An 18,605-nucleotide genomic window follows, 5' to 3' on the forward strand; every position below is an offset into this window, starting at 1 on the left:
TTGACCTACAGCACTGTATATAAGTTTAAGCTGTACAGCATAATGATTTGACTTAACGTATATTGTGAAATGATGCCCACGATAAGTTTAGTGAATATCCATCAACTCATAGAGAGAGAAAAGAAAGAGGTTTTTTTTTTCCTTGTGATGAGAACTGTTAGGAAATACTTTAACAACTTTCATGTATACCATACAGCAGTGTTAACTACAGTTATCACCTTGTGCATTACATCCCTGGTACTGGTTATTGTATTTTTAATTTGGGAGGGGAACTGCCGTGCTGTTTTCCACAGCAGCTGCACCATTTTTACACCCACAACAGTTGCACAAGGGTTCCAATTTCTCCCCATCCTCCCTAACGCTAGTTATTTTCTGGTTTTGCTCATTTGGTTTGTGTGGTAGCCATCCTAATGTGTGTGAGGTGGTACTGACAAAGCTTTTGAACATAAAGTTTGAGAAGGGGGCGCTTCTAGGCAATGCCTAAGCACATGCATAACCTCACAAAGGCCTAATATCCATTATATAAAGAGCTTCTATAAATCAATAAGAAGAAGCAAACAATTGAAAAAACTAGCAGTTTAAAGAAGGAATGCAAATGGCCATTAACACACGAAAAGAGCACTTCACTGTCCTCCGGGACTTGCAGCTTAACAACAGGGAGATTCCTACTACATTGGCTGGAACCGGACTTACGGTAGCCACCCTAACCCGGTAGGGGTGCAGGTGTAAACTCCTTTCCCATTGCTGGTGGCAGTGTGTCTAAGTAGAGCTTTAGGGAGGGTCTTTTGGCAAAATCCATCAAATGTTTAAGATGTTTCTCCCTCTGCAACAGACGCTATCAGGGCCCCGCCCATATCCTTTGGACTCTGCCATTTTGGTGGGCTTCTGTGGACTTCGAGTTCCCAGCATCTTTTTTCAGAACCACCCATAAGCATGGTAGGCCAGAAGTGCTGGGGACCTAGCACCTCCCTCCCCGGCAGTGCTCACCTGATGACTGATAGGAGTTGGTGTATAAATACCCCAGCTCCCTTGCCCTTGGGATTACCAGCCCATGGTGGGAACGATCTCAACCAGCCTTCACTGGTTGCATTTCCGTCCCTGAGTCTCTTCTCCCTCTTGGTGCTTGTGTTCTATACACCTCCCAACTATTCTGCTTGCTTAGACATCCTTGTCTCTGGGTCGCTTCTGGAGGAACTCAGACTGGGATACTCTCTGACTCAGCACTTTCACTTCTAGAATTCTCCCTGACAGAATATTCTCACATGTACTCAGTCATGTGCAAGGAAGTTGATTTTGGTAATAATGAAAAGTAGACACACTCAACTGCCCATCAGTAGGGAAACGTTACGTCTACTATGTATCATCCATGATGTGAAATCCTGAGACTCTGCAGTGGCAGGGGGTGGCGAGGGTGGTAACGGTTAAGGACAGGGATTCTAGAGCCTCAAACTGCCTGGGTTCCAACTCTGTCTCTACCACTGAGTGGGCCCTGGGATAGTGTCTTAGTCTCCTCATCTGTATAATGGGCAGGTTAGTAGTACCTTCCTCATAAGATCATTGTGCAGATTAATTGAGGTACATTTTAAGCTCTTAGCACTGTACCTGGCATATAGAAATCCCTCAGAATGTTTTGACTTTTATCATCCTCCTCATCATTATGTGCATCAATATATCAATACATGGCACATACGTGAAGTGGTAAAAGTTAAGTTGCAGAAACGAGCTTCAGGATGGACTCATTTCTATGAAATAAACTGTATACTAGGATGTATATACAAATATCGTTAAACTGAGAAATGTCTGTAAGGGTCTGCTTCAAACTGATCATAGTAGGACATCTGGAGAGAGGCGGGATCATGGAGGACAGGGATGAGAAGGGAGAATTTAGAAATCTTTATGTATTGTTTCTTTTTGTTTCATTTTAAATACACCTATTCAGGACTTACTTGGGTTAGTTTCAAACACAAGTTTATTTTTAAAAATTAAAGTGTGCAGCTGGCACCTGGAGGCCTTGGGAGGCTTAGAGACCAGGATGAAGGAGGTTATCTTCACTGCTTAGGTGGGGCTGGGCCAGTCAACCACAGGGTGTCGGACCTTGATGTCCCCCCTCCCTTCCCACAGTGTCGAGAAGTGTGTGGCCTGAATGCCTCTAGCCGCTGTGATTTCGTCCGCTCCAACCCTGACTGCCGCTGTGAAGGGGGCTACCTGGACTACCTTGAAGGCATCTTCTGCCACTTCCCACCCGACCTCCTCCCTCTGGCCGTCACTCTCTACGTGAGGCCCCGCTCCGGGGAGCTGGTGAGAGGGGCTGGTGGCCCCGGCGGGACTTAATGCCCTTTTCCCTTTCCGGCCCCCCAACCCAGGCTTTTTGGCTGCTCTACCTGTTTCTGATTCTGGGAGTCACCGCGGCAAAGTTGTGAGTTTGGCCTTGGGCTCATATCCACCTTATAGATTGGAAAATGGAATCCCAGGAGGTTGACATTGGGGTGACCCTGGGCTTGGGGGAAGGACGGGGGCAGGAGCCACTCATTGTGGAAACACTCACTGTTTGCCTTTTCTCCATAGTTTCTGCCCTAACTTGTCAGCCATTTCGACCACACTCAAGCTTTCCCACAATGTGGCAGTATCCTTTGTCCCCGAGGGATGGAGGGCAGTTAGGGCGGGTGGCTGGGAGACAGGGTGGCAGCTCATGGCCAGGAAAGGCCCCTGCACTGAGGCCCCTTGACATGCTCCCCCCATGGCGTCACCTTCCTGGCGTTTGGGAACGGGGCACCGGATATCTTCAGCGCCCTGGTGGCCTTCTCAGGTCCGCGCACAGCCGGCCTGGCCTTTGGGGCACTGTTTGGTACGAGAGGCCCCGGCTAGGGTGGGGTGGGGCAACAGGAGGGGGCGCAGGGTAGACCAAGCTTGGCATCCTCTCCTCCAGGCGCAGGCGTGCTGGTTACCACCGTGGTGGCTGGTGGCATCGCCATCCTGCACCCCTTCACAGCAGCCTCGAGGCCCTTCCTCAGGGACATCATTTTCTACATGGTGGCCGTGTTTCTGATCTTCACTGCACTCTACTGCGGCAGGGTCACGCTGGCATGGGCCCTGGGTGAGTGGCCACAGGACCAGTGTGGGGTCATCCCAGGGCTGATGCGTGGGAAGCATGGGGGCACAGGAGGGAGTGGTCAGCAGGGCACAGAGTCACCTTTGGTTCCAGATGTTGGAAACCCTACTCAAGGTGGCTTGAGCGAAAAAAGGGGACTCGTGGTTCGGATAACCAAAGAGGGCAGGGCAGAGTCGGGGTGATGTTCTGAATTTTCACAATTTCAGGTTTTAACAAGCAGCACAGCCAGGATGCTGACTGTGGCCGTCAGGGTCCCGGCAGCATGTCCATTCCATCCAGATGGTTCAAATGACATGAATGGCGGGACAATTTACAGAGGGTTAAGGAAGCCAACAAGGGATGCTGAGATGCAGAGATACCAGGGACTAGCAACAGTGGGAGCCCCTGAAGGGGCAGAGAATGGGGTGCCTGGAGCCTGCTGAGGGCTACAGGCCCAGACCTGGGACCACCCAACATGAGTGACAGTTATGGAGGGTCACAGTCCCTGCTGGAGACAGGGTACCACAGCAGGGAGGGAGCAGGGAAGAAGCGCCCCAGACCCTCCCCTACTGCCTTCTGTTTTGCTGTCAGGGCTCCGTGGGTGGACCCAGGGCAGCCAGGGTTCAGGTGATGCAGTCTGCAGGACTCAGCCTCCCAGACCACAGAGCAGGACACCGACCCTTCACACTTGAATTGTGTCCTAGAGGCCACTGTCTATACCAGGCGTTACACCCACCGTTGACTGCCAGATTGGTGGTGGGGAGGGGGCGGGGCTCCAGGAAATGGCCATTTGCCTACTGGTGCTGGGCTGGGCTTACACAGATAGCCACCGCCACCAGGCCCCAGTGACAGAACTGGCAGCTCTTGTTCTCTGGGCCCTGTGGCCAGGATGCCACTTGGTGACAGTGTGCCCTTGTCTGCAGGTTACCTGGGCTTCTACGTGTTCTACGTGGTCACTGTGGTTCTCTGCACCTGGATCTACCAATGGCAGCAGAGGAGATCCTTGGTCTACTCCGTGCCAGGTACTCCAGGTAAGGTCTGAATGGAGCCCCCAAGGGAGCACCAGTGGGCCTGGCGCCCTCCTTGCCCTTCACTGCTGCCTTGTGTCTCTTGAGGCCTTTGCCAGTGCCCATCTCCTACTTTTTCTACTCACTTGACCAGGGTCCCACCTCTGCACTTTTGCTTGTGCTGGTGAAGCCTCATCATCACCTGCTTGTCCAAGTTCACTGGTTCTTCATGCTGCTGCCTGTTGCCAGGGCACATCTTCGTAAAAGCTGTCACCACTTGCGTCCAGGAATGCGCCCCCTACCGTCGGGGTGAAATCCAGATGCTTCCATATACGCAAATACTTGCACACACATATCTGCAAACACACACATCCACAAATACATATACAACACGCACATACACAACATATACATATATAAATACACATTCACAAATACATATACATACACAGCCCACACATATATACAAATACGTGCATAGCACACACTCCCAAATACACGCACATATACAATATATACACATACATGCTACATACATGTACACAAATACATGCACAACACACATACTCAAATACATGTACCACACACAATACATGCACACACATATCCACAAACACACACATCTACATCCACAAATATACACACAAATACACATATGTACAAATACATATATGGCATACACAACACACATATAAATACACGTGCACAAATACATATACACATAGTCCACACATGTATACAAGTTCATATATAAACATGCACACACATATACAAAGACACATATACAAATATATACGTAGCGCACACATACAGCACACAAATACAAAGTACATACACACATATACAATTTATTGAGTAAATTATCAATAATTGTCAATAATTATTAAATTATCAAATTCATTCTTTTCAGTAAGACTGTAAGATAGGGCCTATAGTATTAGCGTCTTTTTGGGTGAGGAAACAGGGAAGTCAAATTCTTCCCAGGCCATAGGTACTGGAGAGGGGCAGAACCAGGACTTGACCCTTGTTCCTCAGACCCCAAAAGCCATCCCCCTACCCACAATGCCAGAGACCACAACTGGGAACCTACAGACCACCTCTTCTGTACAGAAGTGTTGTTTTTTTGTGGTGTGACCAGTGTGTTCTTTTAAAAAATATTAGGCCAAGATTTAAAATGAAAAGATTTTGTTTTAATTTTTAAAATATTTATTTATTTTATTTATTTTGGCTGTGCTGGCTCTTAGATGCAGCATGCAGGCTTCTTAGCTGTGGCATACACACTCTTAGTTGCGGCATGCGAACTCTTAGTTGCGGCATGTGGGATCTAGTTCCCAGACCAGGGATCGAACCCGGGGCCCCTGCATTGGGAGCGTGGAGTCTTACCTACTGGACCACCAGGGAAGTCCTTAAAATGAAAAGACTTGATATAAATTGTGACTTCTCTTGAAACATGAGACCATCTGGTCCTCCATCCCTGCCTGGCACAATGCCTAGAACTGAATGGGGCTTCCCTCTTAGGACAAGGTGTGGGTCCCCAGTTTGCCCCAGTCCCCACCACTCTGTCGTCAGCCCCAACACGTGGAGGTGGGTTGGTTGCAGACCTGATTGGAAAACCAGAATTCTGCCGCCCAGCCTGTTTCACTTGGCCCCGTGATGTGCTTGGTCCCTTTCAGCGTGTGAGCCTGAGAACCTTGCACTGGATCTGCTGCCATTTGTGCTGGGCCTCAGCTTTCTTCTCCAGACTCATTTCATACCCCAAACTCCATGCCCCAGCTGTGCAGGGCTACCCCCGTGTCCCTGAAGACGCTATGCTCCGTCTGGCTATCTCTGGGCCTTTGCGTGTGCTGTCCCCTCTCCCTGGTGTGCCCTTCCTCTGAAAGACTTAAGGACTCAGCCTGGAGGGAGCTCTGCAGAGAACCCCAGGTGTCCCTTCTGGGCTTGTACAGCTTTCAGACTGTCCCCAGCACAGCCTTTATTTCTCCATTCTGTTATTAATTTGCTTGTATTTCCGTCTGTTGGACTGTGGGCTTCCAGAGGGCCAGACTATATCTCATTACCTCTCAAATCCCTGGGGCCCTGACACAGGTGCTGGTGACTCCTACAGGAAGTCTACCACGATTTTTCCTCTTCTGCCCTCTTTATCAACTGAGCCTTCAGAGTTCAGCACATATTACCCTGTGCTGTCTTTTAAACCCATCATAGGCCTCCAGGCTGGAACAGAAGGGGAAAATGAGACCTGGAGAAGGGCCCAAAGTCACACAGAGGAAGAATCAGGACTAGCACTCCTCACTTGAGAAAGGCCATTTTCCTTTTAGGAAGCCCTTCTTTACAGGCTCAGTCCTCTAATCATTCCCAAGGACTCCCGAGAAAAGTTGCAACTGGAAAAGAAAAATATGATGGGTTCCAAATTCTGAAAGGTACAAAATTGAAGTCAGTAGGTGTTTCAATTATGTCTTCAAACACCCTTATTCAATTTAGCATTATGGCTGCCTCATTACATTTGAAAATGTTTTGTGAGTTAGACTTCCTCAATCTGTAAGAATTTCTGAGCATGCAGGGTGATTGCTGAGAAATCCAAAGTACAGAGGGCCTGGACACTTGCACCCTGAAAACTGTCCTGTCCAGAGGTGCTCTACCCTAGAACAGTGGTGGAGGGTCTGGGTGCCCCAGCTGGCTCATGGGAAACTCCCCTCTCTCCTACAGAGATGCTGTCAGGTTCCGAGGAGGATCGGGTGTCTTCTAATACCAACAGCTATGACTACGGTGAGTCCAGTGCCCTGTGCCTGGCTGGGATGGAGAGGTGGGGAGATGGGGCCATCCAGGTCCCACCTCGGCTAAGCTCTGGGCCGGGTTTACCTGCACCCCTACCAGGCCCTGGGCTTTTCCTTCTTCCCAAGGGTTGGGGGGACTGGTGGGAGGGGGAGGGAAGAGGGTTTCCCGGAGGCTGAGCCAGCCATGGACAGCTGCCCCTCCCACCTTTCACCCCCAGGTGAGGAGTACCGGCCGCTGTTCTTCTACCAGAAGACCACGGCTCAGATCCTGTTGCAGGCCCTCAACCCCCTGAATTACAGGAAGTGGAGGACCAAGCCAGTGTACTGGAGGGCCCTCAAGGCGTTCAAGGTAAGGGGGGACTCTGAGCCAGGCTCCTGGCTTCATGACAGCACAGGACAGTTGCCCCTCAACCTTCTCCAGAGCAATGAGGGGAGAGTCGGCCTCTGCTGAGGACTTGATGGGGAAATAGATGAGCTGGGACTTGATGGGGAAACTGAGTCATGGAGCATAGCTGGGGCTCTTCCCCCCATGGAGGAATGAGAGCATCTTCTCAGGGACAGAGAGAGAGGAGATGGGGACCCCTCCTGACCAGGTGAGGGCAGGGAACTGGGATGGAGAGGGAGTGGGTCATAGTGAGTCCAAATGAGGCCGAGATTGCTCTCTTCTGATCCCCACTGCTTCCCTGAGCTAAATGTCTCCTGAGGTCTCGATGTGGGCAGGGGTATCCAGGCTGGTTTACATGAGGCACAACTGCAGCTGCTTTCCACCACCCAGACCAAAAAAGTCAGGGGTATCACCTCACAGCCCTCCAACGTGGATACCTCTTAGGCCATCTCAGACCCAGGGGTAGATAATAAACTATATTTATACCCCACAGTGGCTCTGGCTACATCGTGACCTTGGGCAAGTCACTTCATCTCTCTGAGCTGCAGTTATCTCCACTGAAAAATGGGTATAATGACAGTACCTTTCTTCTGGAGTGGTTATATTAGTAAGTTATTGCTGCAACAGTGCTGTGTAACAAACAACCCCCCAACATCTCATTAACTTATGATGACAATATTTATTCTTGTTCAAGAGCCTATAAGTCATCTAGGGTGACTCTGGTTGGTGGTTCAGGTCTGCCCCCCATCTCATTCTGGGGCCAGTGGGAGTGTGCTCTTTTCTTGGCAGAAAAGACCAAGGCAAACTCTCCAAGCACATTTTATGCCTCTGTTCACATCACATTCACCAACAGCCCATTGGCCAAAGCAAGTGACATGGCCAAGTTCAACATCAGTGGGACAGGGAAATATATTCTGCAGACTCTAGTCCTTTGACAAAGTGTGGGAGTGTTTAATTCTGTTACAGGAAGGGACTGAAGAGTTGGGAACCATATCCAGCCTACTACAGTGATTGTGACAATTTAATGAACTAATATATGTAAAGGGCTGACTCTGGTGCTTAGCATATAGTAAGCACTCCGTAAGTGTTATCAGTGGTTTAGTTACCGGCTGAAAACACAAGGTGTGGGGTTAGTCAGAGCTGCCCCTCTATCCTGGTTTCATATACCCTTCTGTGTGGCTTTGGCAAAGTTTCTTAACCTCTCTGGGCCTCAGTTTCTTTACCTGAAAGGTAGGAAAATTAGACTTCCTATTCACAGCGTTGTCAGGATTAGCAGTTGGGGTGCCGTACTAGCCCTCGGTGTGTGGCAGCGTGTTACAGCAGCAGTAGGAGGCTAATCCCGGCACTTTGGGGCCTGCACACAGTGGGTGCTCTATTAGCAACAGCCGTGTTCTTGAGTAACTGAGCTCAGGGTGGGGCCAGCCGAGCACAGGTCTCGCTGCCTTCCCACACTTGACAGCTGCCCGTGGAGTTCCTGCTGCTCCTCACTGTTCCCGTCATGGACCCCGACAAGGAGGATGGGAACTGGAAGCGGCCCCTCAACTGCCTGCACCTGGTCATCAGCCCCCTGTTCTTGGTCCTGACCCTGCAGTCGGGGGCCTGTGAGTATCCCCTCCCCCAGGCCAGCCCACCTCCCTCTGCCCCATACTCCCGAGTTTTCTTCTCAGCCACACCAGGGGACCCTGGGCCAGAGGGGCAGTCCTGGCACTTAATGTGTGCTTGTGCCATCAAGGACACCAGTCTCCCACAGTCCCTTGGTCCAGGCCCACTGGCTCCACATGGAGGCTGGACACTGGTGGCCCTGGGACCAAGTGCAGCCCCCTGGCTCGTTCCCCTGCCTTACACAATTTGCAGACTTCACGTCAAAATCCAGGCCTGGGCTTCTCAAGAAGGTCTGGGCCACATTCCTAAAAGCAAAATCGGCTGGAGCTGAGCAGAGGGGCACCCCCCCACACACACACAACGCAGGTGCCCACTGAGTGATTCCTCACAGGTCGCTCCATAGCCTACTGGGTGACCTGGGTGGGTTACTTCACTCGTTTGTGTGACCTGGCCGGTCCCCACTGGCACTGAGTCTTCCCCCGCCTGCCCCAGGCTTTCCTTTTCTGAACTGCTCTGGCTAAAGCAACACCCAGTCTTGTCGGGTGTCTTCTAACTGCCGCTACATAGGTTCTTCCCGTTGTCTGACCTTAGTATCTCATGCTGCCCATTCCTCTCTCTGTCATCTGGGCTCCTGCCCCTCAACCCAGGGGCATCTCCTGGAGTGGAGGTAGGGCTCTGGTAGCAAATGCATGGCTGGCTGTGGCTTTTTTGCTAAAGAGTGTCTGGATGAAAAGCCTGCCAAATTCTCTGTGTTTCTCCTCCATTTTTTGGGAGGACACAGGCACTGAGGGAAGGAGCGTCCATCAGGACACGGTGTGGCCCCAGAGCTGGGAAGGGCGCCCCCTATGGGTACCAGCTGTCTGGTTCATTGTGGCCGGCCTCTCCAGCCTGCGGGCTGGCTTCACCATCCTTGTGGCTTCTTAAAAGAGGGGCTCCCAAGCGTTAGTCATCCAGGAACGACCTTGCTTTTTCTCTCACTCTAAACTGTTATATCTGATACTCAAATCAGCTCTTTTTTCTTTTAATTTATTGGAAAGGAATCTGTATCACTTGCATCAGCAGGAAACTGGCATCATTTCCAATGCATTTAAGGTATTTAAATTTGTTACAGTGAGAGAACTGAAGAAGGAATCCGTTTCCTGAGATGTGATTCTATGATATTTAGTGTCTTGTCCACCTGCCCCAACACCATCTAGTGGTAGCTGGTCCAGGCTAATGCATTTGTGACCCCGCTTCTGGGCCGAGCACTGGATGGAACCCCCAGACTGTGGGAGCAGCGCAGTTATGCATGATGTACATAGCAGTTTATGGTAAAAATGGGTCATTTTAATACACAGTACTCAATAATCCTGTAAATGTCCCATTAAAAAATGTCAGGGAACAGTTCAAGTAGAATTTCAGCTTTGGGTGCTGATGGTGGAGCTGAAGCTTCTTCCCTGAGTCTTAGGGAGATGTGTTGTCCTTCTTTTCTGGTTTACAAGACCAGGGTAATGAAATATACTACAAAGACTCTTCATTTTAGGAGATTATTTTCAATGATGCCGATTACTGGTATTAATGCTAGAATTAGAAAGAAGTATAAAATAGATGCTAGCTTTCCAATGATGTTGAAGGGGTGTTCTACAGGTTGTCCTCCAATTCATGTTAGTGTTGATAGGTCTGCCACTAGTACTCAGTACAGACACTGACTAAGAGGTCAGAATGTTGGGCTTCCCTGGTGGCGCAGTGGTTGAGAGTCCGCCTGCCGATATGCGGGGGACACGGGTTCGTGCCCCGGTCCGGAAAGATCCCACATGCCGCGGAGAGGCTGGGCCCATGAGCCATGAGCCTGCGCGTCCGGAGCCTGTGCTCCGCAACGGGAGAGGCCACAACAGTGAGAGGCCCGCGTACCAAAAAAAAAAAAAAAGAGGTCGGAATGTTATGCTTCATTGCTTGGATATGTGGAGTATTGGGATAAATGCTAGGATTAAGATTGAAATGACGAGGGCTGGGACTCCTCCTAATTTGTTGGGGATTGATCGTAAGATTGCCTATGCGAATAGGAAATACCATTCTGGTTTAATGTGTGGTGGTGTGTTGAGGGGGTTTGCTGGGATCTCCTAGTAAGTTGGGTGAAAATAAAACGAATATTAGTAATGCTAGAACTAGTAGTAAGGCACCTAAGATGTCTCTAATGGTATAGTAGGGGTGACATGGAATTTTATCTATGTTGGATGAAATTCCTGTGGAATTATCAGGTACTGTTTCGTGAAGGCATAGCAGGTGGACAGCTGCTAGTGCTGTGATGATAAACGGGAGGATGAAACGGAAGGCAGAGCCTCGTGAGAGAGTGGCCTTATCTACAGAAAAGCCGCCTCATTCATTCGACACGTTCTGTCGAGCGTATGGGATTGCCGAAAGAAGGTTGGTAATGACTTCTCCGCCTCAGAATGATACTTGTCCTCGTGGTCATACATAGCCTGTGAACGCAGTGGCTGTAACTGTGAATAGCAGAATAATTCCACTATTTCATGTTTCTAGGAAAGTATAGGACCCATAATATAGGCCATGTCCTCCGTGAATAAATAGGCAAATAAAGAATATGGAAGCTCCATTTGCATGTATACACCGAGTGATTCATCCATCATTTACGTCTCTGCAGATGTGTGTCACTGATGCGAAAGTGGTTATTGTGTCTGATGTATAGTGTATTGCTAGGAACAAGCCTGTCAGGATTTGTAAAATTAAATACCTACTAGAGAACCAAAATTTTATCACGATGAAATGTTTGATGGGGCTGGAAGATCAATGAGTGTGTTGATAATTTTTATTAATGGGTGTGATTTTCAGATGTTGGTCATTAGTGTTCTTATAGTTGAATAACAAGGATGATTTTTCATGTCATTGGACATGGCTAGATTCCATGTAAGAATGATAACATACATTTATTTTGAGTACTATTTTTGTGATTAGTTTCGTGGGGTGTTCTTCAAAACTTTCACCTATTTATGGAGGACTTGGGTTGATTGTGGGTGGTGGTGTTGGTTTTGGAATTCTGTTGAATGTTGGTGGTTCGTTTTTAGGCTTAATGCTATTTTTGATTTATCTAGGGGGAATACTGGTAGTATTTGGTTATACAATGGCTGTGGCTACTGACCCTGAAATTTGGTTTCTTTTTAACTATTTTTATTTATTTATTTTTTATAAATTTATTTATTTATGGCTGCGTTGGGTCTTCCTTGCGGTGCGCAGGCTTCTCATCGTGGTGGCTTCTCTTGTTGCGGAGCATGGGCTCTAGGCGCGCAGGCTTCAGTAGTTGTGGCTCACGGGCTCTAGAGCGCAGGCTCAGTAATTGTGGCGCACGGACTTAGTTGCTCTGCCGCATGTGGGATCTTCCCGGACCGGGCCACGAACCCGTGTCCCCTGCAGGCGGATTCTTAACCACTGCGCCACCAGGGAAGTCCCGAAGTTTGGGTTTCTAATAAGACTGTTTTAGGAATACTTCTCTCAGGACTGATTGTAGAATTTTCAACAGTGCTATATGTTTTAAAAGACGAAGAGGTGGAAGTTTATGTAAGTTCAATGGACTAGGAGATTGGGTTATTTATGATACAGGTGATTCTGGCTTTTTTCAGCGAGGAAGCCATAGGAATTGCAGCGTTATATAGTTTTGGTACTTGACGGGTGATTGTTACTGGTTGAGTACTGCTTATCGGTATTGTGGTTATTATGGAGTTTGCTCGTGGTAATTAAATAAAATTATGCTTAGAGTAAGGGTAATGAGGAATGATAGGACATATAGTGTGATTAGACCTTTTTGGTCTGAATCTAGTGTAGAGAAATTTTAATTGAATAAGGGAAGTGGTTTTTGGTAAAACTCTCTCTAGTCAGATTAGGTCTAGGAGAGAAGATGCTGATTTTTGGCTTGTTGATAGATTTAACTAGGGTGGTACGCGGTGTATGATAGTGGGAAAATACCCTACAAGTTTGCAGAATTTGAAGGTGCTTGAGGGGTAATTAAATTTTAAGTTTTGTGTAGTAAGATTAATTTCACGTGCTAAAGTTAAAGCCTAGGACAGTCACTGTCAGGGCAGTTAACGTTAGGTAGAACCGTATGGTTATTAGGGGAACTGAATGTTGCTGGAGATAATAAATCCGGCAAAAATGCTTCCGGTTAATAAGCATTTGATAGAATTAATCAGGAGCGGGTTATTTTCATTGATTAAAGTTAAGGCGGAGAATCGAGGGTAGAGATAGAGAGCCCTGCCTGGGGCGGGGGGGAGGGCCGTGTCCACCAGCCAAGCCTCCCAATCTCACTGCCAACCTCCATCCTCCCTCTCTAGGCCACCCCCAGAGCCATCTTTCTAAAGTGCCACTTTTCACATGTTGTGGTCACTCCTCCACTCTAAGACCTCCATGGCTCCCGCGTGCCTCTTGGAAAAAGCCCATGTCCTCCAACTATCATTCAAGGCCTCTGAGACCCTGAGCCAACCACCTTCTCCAGGCCTTTTTCTGCTATTGATGACACGAACTTGCTCAATTCCTTCCCACCCATCTCTTCCCTCTTCCTGTAGAACCCTTGTGCCCCTCTCTGCTTATGACTCAGCTCACATCCTCAGCATGCCAAGAAGTCCTTCCTGACTACCCCATGCCCCAGCCACCTGCTGAAATTCCTCTAACGCAGGAATGGGGAATACAGAGAAAGGCCCTCTCACCCAGGCGTCAGGTTCCAAAGCCAGCTCTATAAGTAAAAGTCACATCCGTCAAAATTACCCCCTGAAAGTCTCCCACAGTGTATTGTGCACACAATTTTATATATTCAGCCCCCCCGTGTAATCCTTATGCCCACTGATGTTTGTGAGCCCATGAGCTAGACTAAAGAAAGAACAAAAGGAAAGTCCTGTTACGTGTGCCTGGGCAGTTGAACCATCCATTGCCTTTGAGACTAGTGGTGAAAGGATGGTATGTGGAGAATTCTAGAGTGTTCTGCCTGCCTGCAGGGTTTCCTCCCTTCGGTGTTTTTATATGAAGCCTCTGGAACCTTCGTAACTTTATAATGGATTGGTTTGTGGAGTAGACTTCTCAGGAGAGCCAGGATCAGTGGCTAAGGTTGTATTTGACTGTACAGTTCATCTCATGGAGTGATGCCCATCCATTGGTAATGCCTGGCTGGAGGGTGCTGTCTTGAAGCTCAGTTGGACCAAAGCATCATGGTTGATTAGTGATGTCTGCCATGGGCACGGGAAAGGGTAGTGGTGGTGAGTAGTCTTAGCCATTCCCATCCTAGCTCCACAACAAAAGGCTGGAGAGTGTTTTTCATGTGTCTGTCTTTTCTTTCCAATGTGAGTAGCTTGCGGGCAGGGGCTGTGTCTTTAATTTCTCTGTCTCCCTGAAGTGTCTAGGACAGGGCTGGGCACATAGGAGGTATCTACCCTATATCCAAACAATCGAATTTTATCTGTGGGTTTTATCCATGGGTCTCCCCTCCACAGCATCTCAGTCATTCTTAGGGGGCTTCCAGGAAGAGGCGCCAAGTTGAAGCCACGGAGAGTGCCAGCTCCCTTTCTCGTCCCTCTGCAGATGGCGTCTATGAGATAGGTGGCCTCTTTCCCGTCTGGGCCGTGGTGGTGATCGCAGGCACAGCCTTGGCTGCAGTGACCTTTTTTGCCACATCCAACAGTGAGCCCCCCAGGCTTCACTGGGTAAGAAACCTAGACTCTCCAAGCCGGGAGAGGGGACACTGAGGTCTCCTGGGCAGATGTTCTGGGACAATTTGGCCGCTAATCACTTCCCACCATGACAGGTCTTTAAAGCCACTTTTAAGGAGTTTTGTTACTGTTCAGGGTCCACTTCGTTTGGTAACAGCTTTATTTTATTGCGCTATAATTCATACACCATACAAGTCACCCGTTTGAGGTATACAATTTAATGGTGTTCATTATATTCAGAGAGTTGTGCAACCATCACCACAATTTGAGAGCATTTTCATCACCCCAAAAAGAAACCCTGTTCCCAGTAGCAGTCACTCCCCATCCTCCCCACCATCCCCTGGCCACCACGAGTCTGCTGTCTGCCTCTCTAGATTTTCCTGTTCTATATATTTCACATACATGGAATCATACAATATGTGGTCTTTTATAACTGCCCTCTTTCCCTTAGCAAAATGTTTTCAAGGTTTATCCATGTTGTAACATGTATCAGTACTTCATTCCTTTTCATGGTTGAATACTATTCGATTATACAGATATAGCATATTTTGTTTATCGATTCATCCATTAATGGACCCTGGGTTTTTTTCCCACTTTTTAGATATTATGAATAATGCTGCCATGACCATTGCTTTAAATTTTTTTCTGTAGAAATAATTCTTTCATTTCTCTTGGGTGTATTCCTGGGAGTAAGTAGAACTGCTGGGTCAAATGTGAACTGTATGTTTACCTTTTTAAAGACCTACCAGACTCTTTTCCACCATCCTAACTAGGAAGCACCTGGGTTCCTAATAATCACATTCCAGTGATGGAGTTGTTTGGTCTTTGGGGGTGTTTTTTTCCCATTCTCTCACCTCTGCAGGATGTTAAAAAAATTTTAGGTAGTTTGTCCAGAGACCTTTTCCTCAGAAGTTTACTTAATTTTTTTCTTTTTTTTTCCTAATTATTGCTTTTAAAAATTCTAGTTTCTATTTTCAGAAACTCTGAATGGATGTACCAGCCCAAAGGAAGTTGAATTTTCAGCCAATTGATTATTTAGAGAAATGGTCTTAGGCAGTGTTTCTTACTAGTCTTTGAAGTACTGACACATGTCCCAAGGTGGATGCACCTTGAAAACATGATGCTGAGTGAAAGAGGCCAGTCACAAAGGACCACATATTGTGTGAAGCCATTTCTATGACATGTCTAGAATAAGCGAATCCAGAGAGACAGAAAATAGGGGAGTGATTGCCAGGGGCTGGGAGGAAGGTTGGGTGGGCTGGGAAGTGACTGATCACGGGTATGGAGTTTCTTTTTCTGGTGATGAGATGGCATTTGGTCCATAGACTAGAAATCTGATGAAAGCTATGGTGAACTCCTTTTTGACAAAATGGTAATATTGATCTAGCATTTTATTGAGCACGTAATATATGCCAGGCTCTAACTGCTTTGCATCTACTAACTCATTTTATGCTCATGACAACCTCACGGAGTAGGTACTGTTATTGTCCCATTTTATAGCTGAGGAACTAAGGCTGTGTCCCTGTTCCCTCCCCCAGCTCTTTGCTTTCCTGGGCTTCCTGACCAGCGCCCTGTGGATCAACGCAGCTGCCACGGAGGTGGTGAACGTCTTACGGTCCCTGGGTGTGGTCTTCCGGCTGAGCAACACTGTCCTCGGGCTCACGCTGCTGGCCTGGGGGAACAGCATTGGAGGTGACTTGGGGCCGGGTGGGCTTCTAGAATGAGCACAGCTACCTCACTGCTTTTTGCTCCTCCAGACAGAATTGCATGTGGGTAGGGGCGTCCAGTGCATCTGCCCTCAGCAGGTGGTCAGTGCCCGTCATTTTGGAGTGACCATCATTGGGCATCTGGGTGGGATGGCCCGGAATGTACCTGAGCCGGGAGGCTCTGTAGAAGCCCCCAGCCTCTTCCCCACTCTCTGATGCATGGACACTCAGTGGCTCCCCAGACTTCAGGCAGGACATGGAGCTCATTGCAGCCAACCAGGAGGAATGTGTCCGTGGGTGTGCGACATGGGTAGGCATTCACTCATACATACAGATATCCTTCTCTAGCTAGAGCTGCCAAGTAGGGCTGCTCAGGTTGTACACTGCCCAAGAGCATCCTGACAAGGGATCAGGGGGCCCAAAGTCTAGCTCTCCTTCCACTCACCTTTTTGGGCCCCTTTTCCTCATTTGCCCCGAGGTGCTGTGTGTGCTAGCAGCAGACGGGACATGGGTGAAAGATTGGTGGTGGCATGTCACACCCTCAGAGTTGCCCCTGGTGGAAAAGAGGCAGGTAGAAGGAATTAAGAAGGGAATTGTGTCTTACGGGATGATGTGGCCTCCCATAGCACCCAGCCAGCTAGTGCCAGAGCCAGGCAGACCTTCATCAGTGTTTGTTGACTGAATGACTGTGGGTAGAATGAAGGGGTGAATGAACAAGGAGGGCTAGGGGAAGCCCTGCACACCTCAAGGCCTTCTCGTGTTTCCACGCAGATGTCTTCTCAGATCTCACGCTGGCCCGCCAGGGCTACCCGCGGATGGCGTTCTCGGCCTGTTTTGGTGGCATCATCTTCAGTATCCTTTCTGGGACCGCCCTGCCCTCAGTGCTGGGAGCCGAGGGTGTGCTCCACGCCCCCCCCCCCACCCCAGATTGGCTTTCACTGGGGCACCTGGGGCAGGTGATGCATCTGCTTGATCCTCAGCTTCTTTATCTGTAAAGATGGGGATATTGAGAGGACTGATCTCATAGGTTGTTATAAGGATTGAATGAGGTGACAGAAGTGCTTTGCACCTGGCAAACAGCAGTGATGGCAGACATTCGTCTTGTTAGGGCAGAGGTATTATTGGTAGGTGCCCACGCACTAAGCTTGTGGAAGACCCCTCCCTCTTGCTTACAGATGTCATGGTCTGTAGATGTCAGGGTTGGCAAACTTTTTCTTAAAGGGCCAGAGAGTACATATATTAGATTTTGTGGACCATAGGATCTCTTTTGCAGCTCCTCGACTCTGCTGTTGTAATGTGAAAACAGCCATGGGCAATACATAAACAAATGGGCGTGACTGGGTCCCAATATAACTTCATTAATAAAAGCAGGCCTTGGGCCGGATTGTCCTGCAGGCTTTAATTTGCCACCCCTTGGTCTATATAGAAAAGGCAGGGTCAGGCTGCCTGGGGCTGTGAAAAAGACAGGGCTTTGAATCTCGACAGTCTTGGGTGCCAGTCTTGGGTGCCGGTTTCAGCGCTGCCGCACGCCAGCTGTGTGACCTGTGTGCAGCACGTTTCCTGCTGTCTGTCACTCCCGGTGCTCACTGTGACCCGCTCCTGGCTTTAGGGCTGTGGCTTCTCCTGACCACAGCCCTAAAGCCAGGTTGGGGTGGGAAGGACGGAGCCCTGGCTGGAGCAGTGTCCCCTGAACAACCCCTAGAGGTGGCCCCGAGACATGCTCCGTCACCAGTCTCCCCAGTGGACCGTGGGTGGTCACTTCGCCTCGCATCCCATTTCTCCATCTTACCAGGTACCAAGCGTTTCTGTCACCTCCTGCGATCCTTACAGACTGAGGCAAAATGTGCACTGGAGACTCTCTTAGAGGCGCTAAAACTGGATAAGGTCTCCTCAGGTAGGGTGGCTTTTGGGGAGAGGGGGGAGCACAGCCAGAGGTCAGAAAGAAAGCCAGTGGGCTGTGTGGTCGGGGTTATGCGGCGTTATGTTCTGGCAAACTTCCTGAGCTGGGCTGCAGATATCCTGGTGGGCGTGGGGCTGGGCTGCCTGCTGCAGATCTCCAGGGGCCACGTGGCGGTGGAGGTGAGTGGCCAGATGCTTCTGCAGGGGCCTCCTCATAAAGCTCTCTTCTCCTCCTGCCCTCTCCTCCCCCTCCCTCCTCCTCCTCTCTCCTCCCCCTCCCTCCTCATCCCCTCTCCTCCCCCTCCCTCCTCATCCCCCTCACTTTTCCCCCTCCTCCTCCCCTTCCTCCCCCTCCTCTCCCCTCCCTCCCTCCCTCTCCCTCCTCTCCCCTCCCTCCCTCTCCCTCCTCCTCCCCCTCCCTTTTCCCCCTCCTTTCTCCCTCCTCCCCCTCCTCCCTCCT

The 18,605-nt window shown here is 49.2% G+C and overlaps 1 protein-coding gene and 1 long non-coding RNA gene across 6 annotated transcripts in view; one reads left to right on the plus strand and one right to left on the minus strand.

The window, feature by feature from the left end:
* SLC8B1 (solute carrier family 8 member B1) overlaps positions 1–18,605 on the plus strand; it is a 31,495-nt gene that overhangs the window by 8,879 nt on the left and 4,011 nt on the right. For 2 of the 5 annotated variants that reach the window (XM_033408731.2, XM_033408732.2), the window contains exons 4-16: positions 2,122–2,274; positions 2,364–2,416; positions 2,566–2,623; positions 2,740–2,845; positions 2,927–3,094; positions 4,012–4,119; positions 6,799–6,858; positions 7,085–7,215; positions 8,711–8,852; positions 14,413–14,534; positions 16,079–16,232; positions 17,018–17,098; positions 18,261–18,325. In XM_033408731.2, coding sequence (XP_033264622.1) covers positions 2,122–2,274; positions 2,364–2,416; positions 2,566–2,623; positions 2,740–2,845; positions 2,927–3,094; positions 4,012–4,119; positions 6,799–6,858; positions 7,085–7,215; positions 8,711–8,852; positions 14,413–14,534; positions 16,079–16,232; positions 17,018–17,098; positions 18,261–18,325 — 1,401 coding nt within the window. Of the gene's footprint in view, positions 1–2,121; positions 2,275–2,363; positions 2,417–2,565; positions 2,624–2,739; positions 2,846–2,926; positions 3,095–4,011; positions 4,120–6,798; positions 6,859–7,084; positions 7,216–8,710; positions 8,853–14,412; positions 14,535–16,078; positions 16,233–17,017; positions 17,203–18,038; positions 18,141–18,260; positions 18,326–18,605 lie in introns of all 5 variants that reach the window. The other 3 variants (XM_033408733.2, XM_033408734.2, XM_033408735.2) reach the window with 3 other exon arrangements.
* Positions 16,075–17,112, minus strand: LOC117197286 (uncharacterized). The gene is made up of 3 exons (XR_004477850.2): positions 16,990–17,112; positions 16,692–16,799; positions 16,075–16,212 (listed from the first exon to the last, which is right to left on the minus strand). It is a non-coding gene; the product is annotated as an uncharacterized LOC117197286 (long non-coding RNA).

The sequence above is a fragment of the Orcinus orca genome, chromosome 15 (assembly GCF_937001465.1).
Source record: "Orcinus orca chromosome 15, mOrcOrc1.1, whole genome shotgun sequence".
In the NCBI taxonomy this organism is placed as follows: Eukaryota; Metazoa; Chordata; class Mammalia; order Artiodactyla; family Delphinidae; genus Orcinus; species Orcinus orca.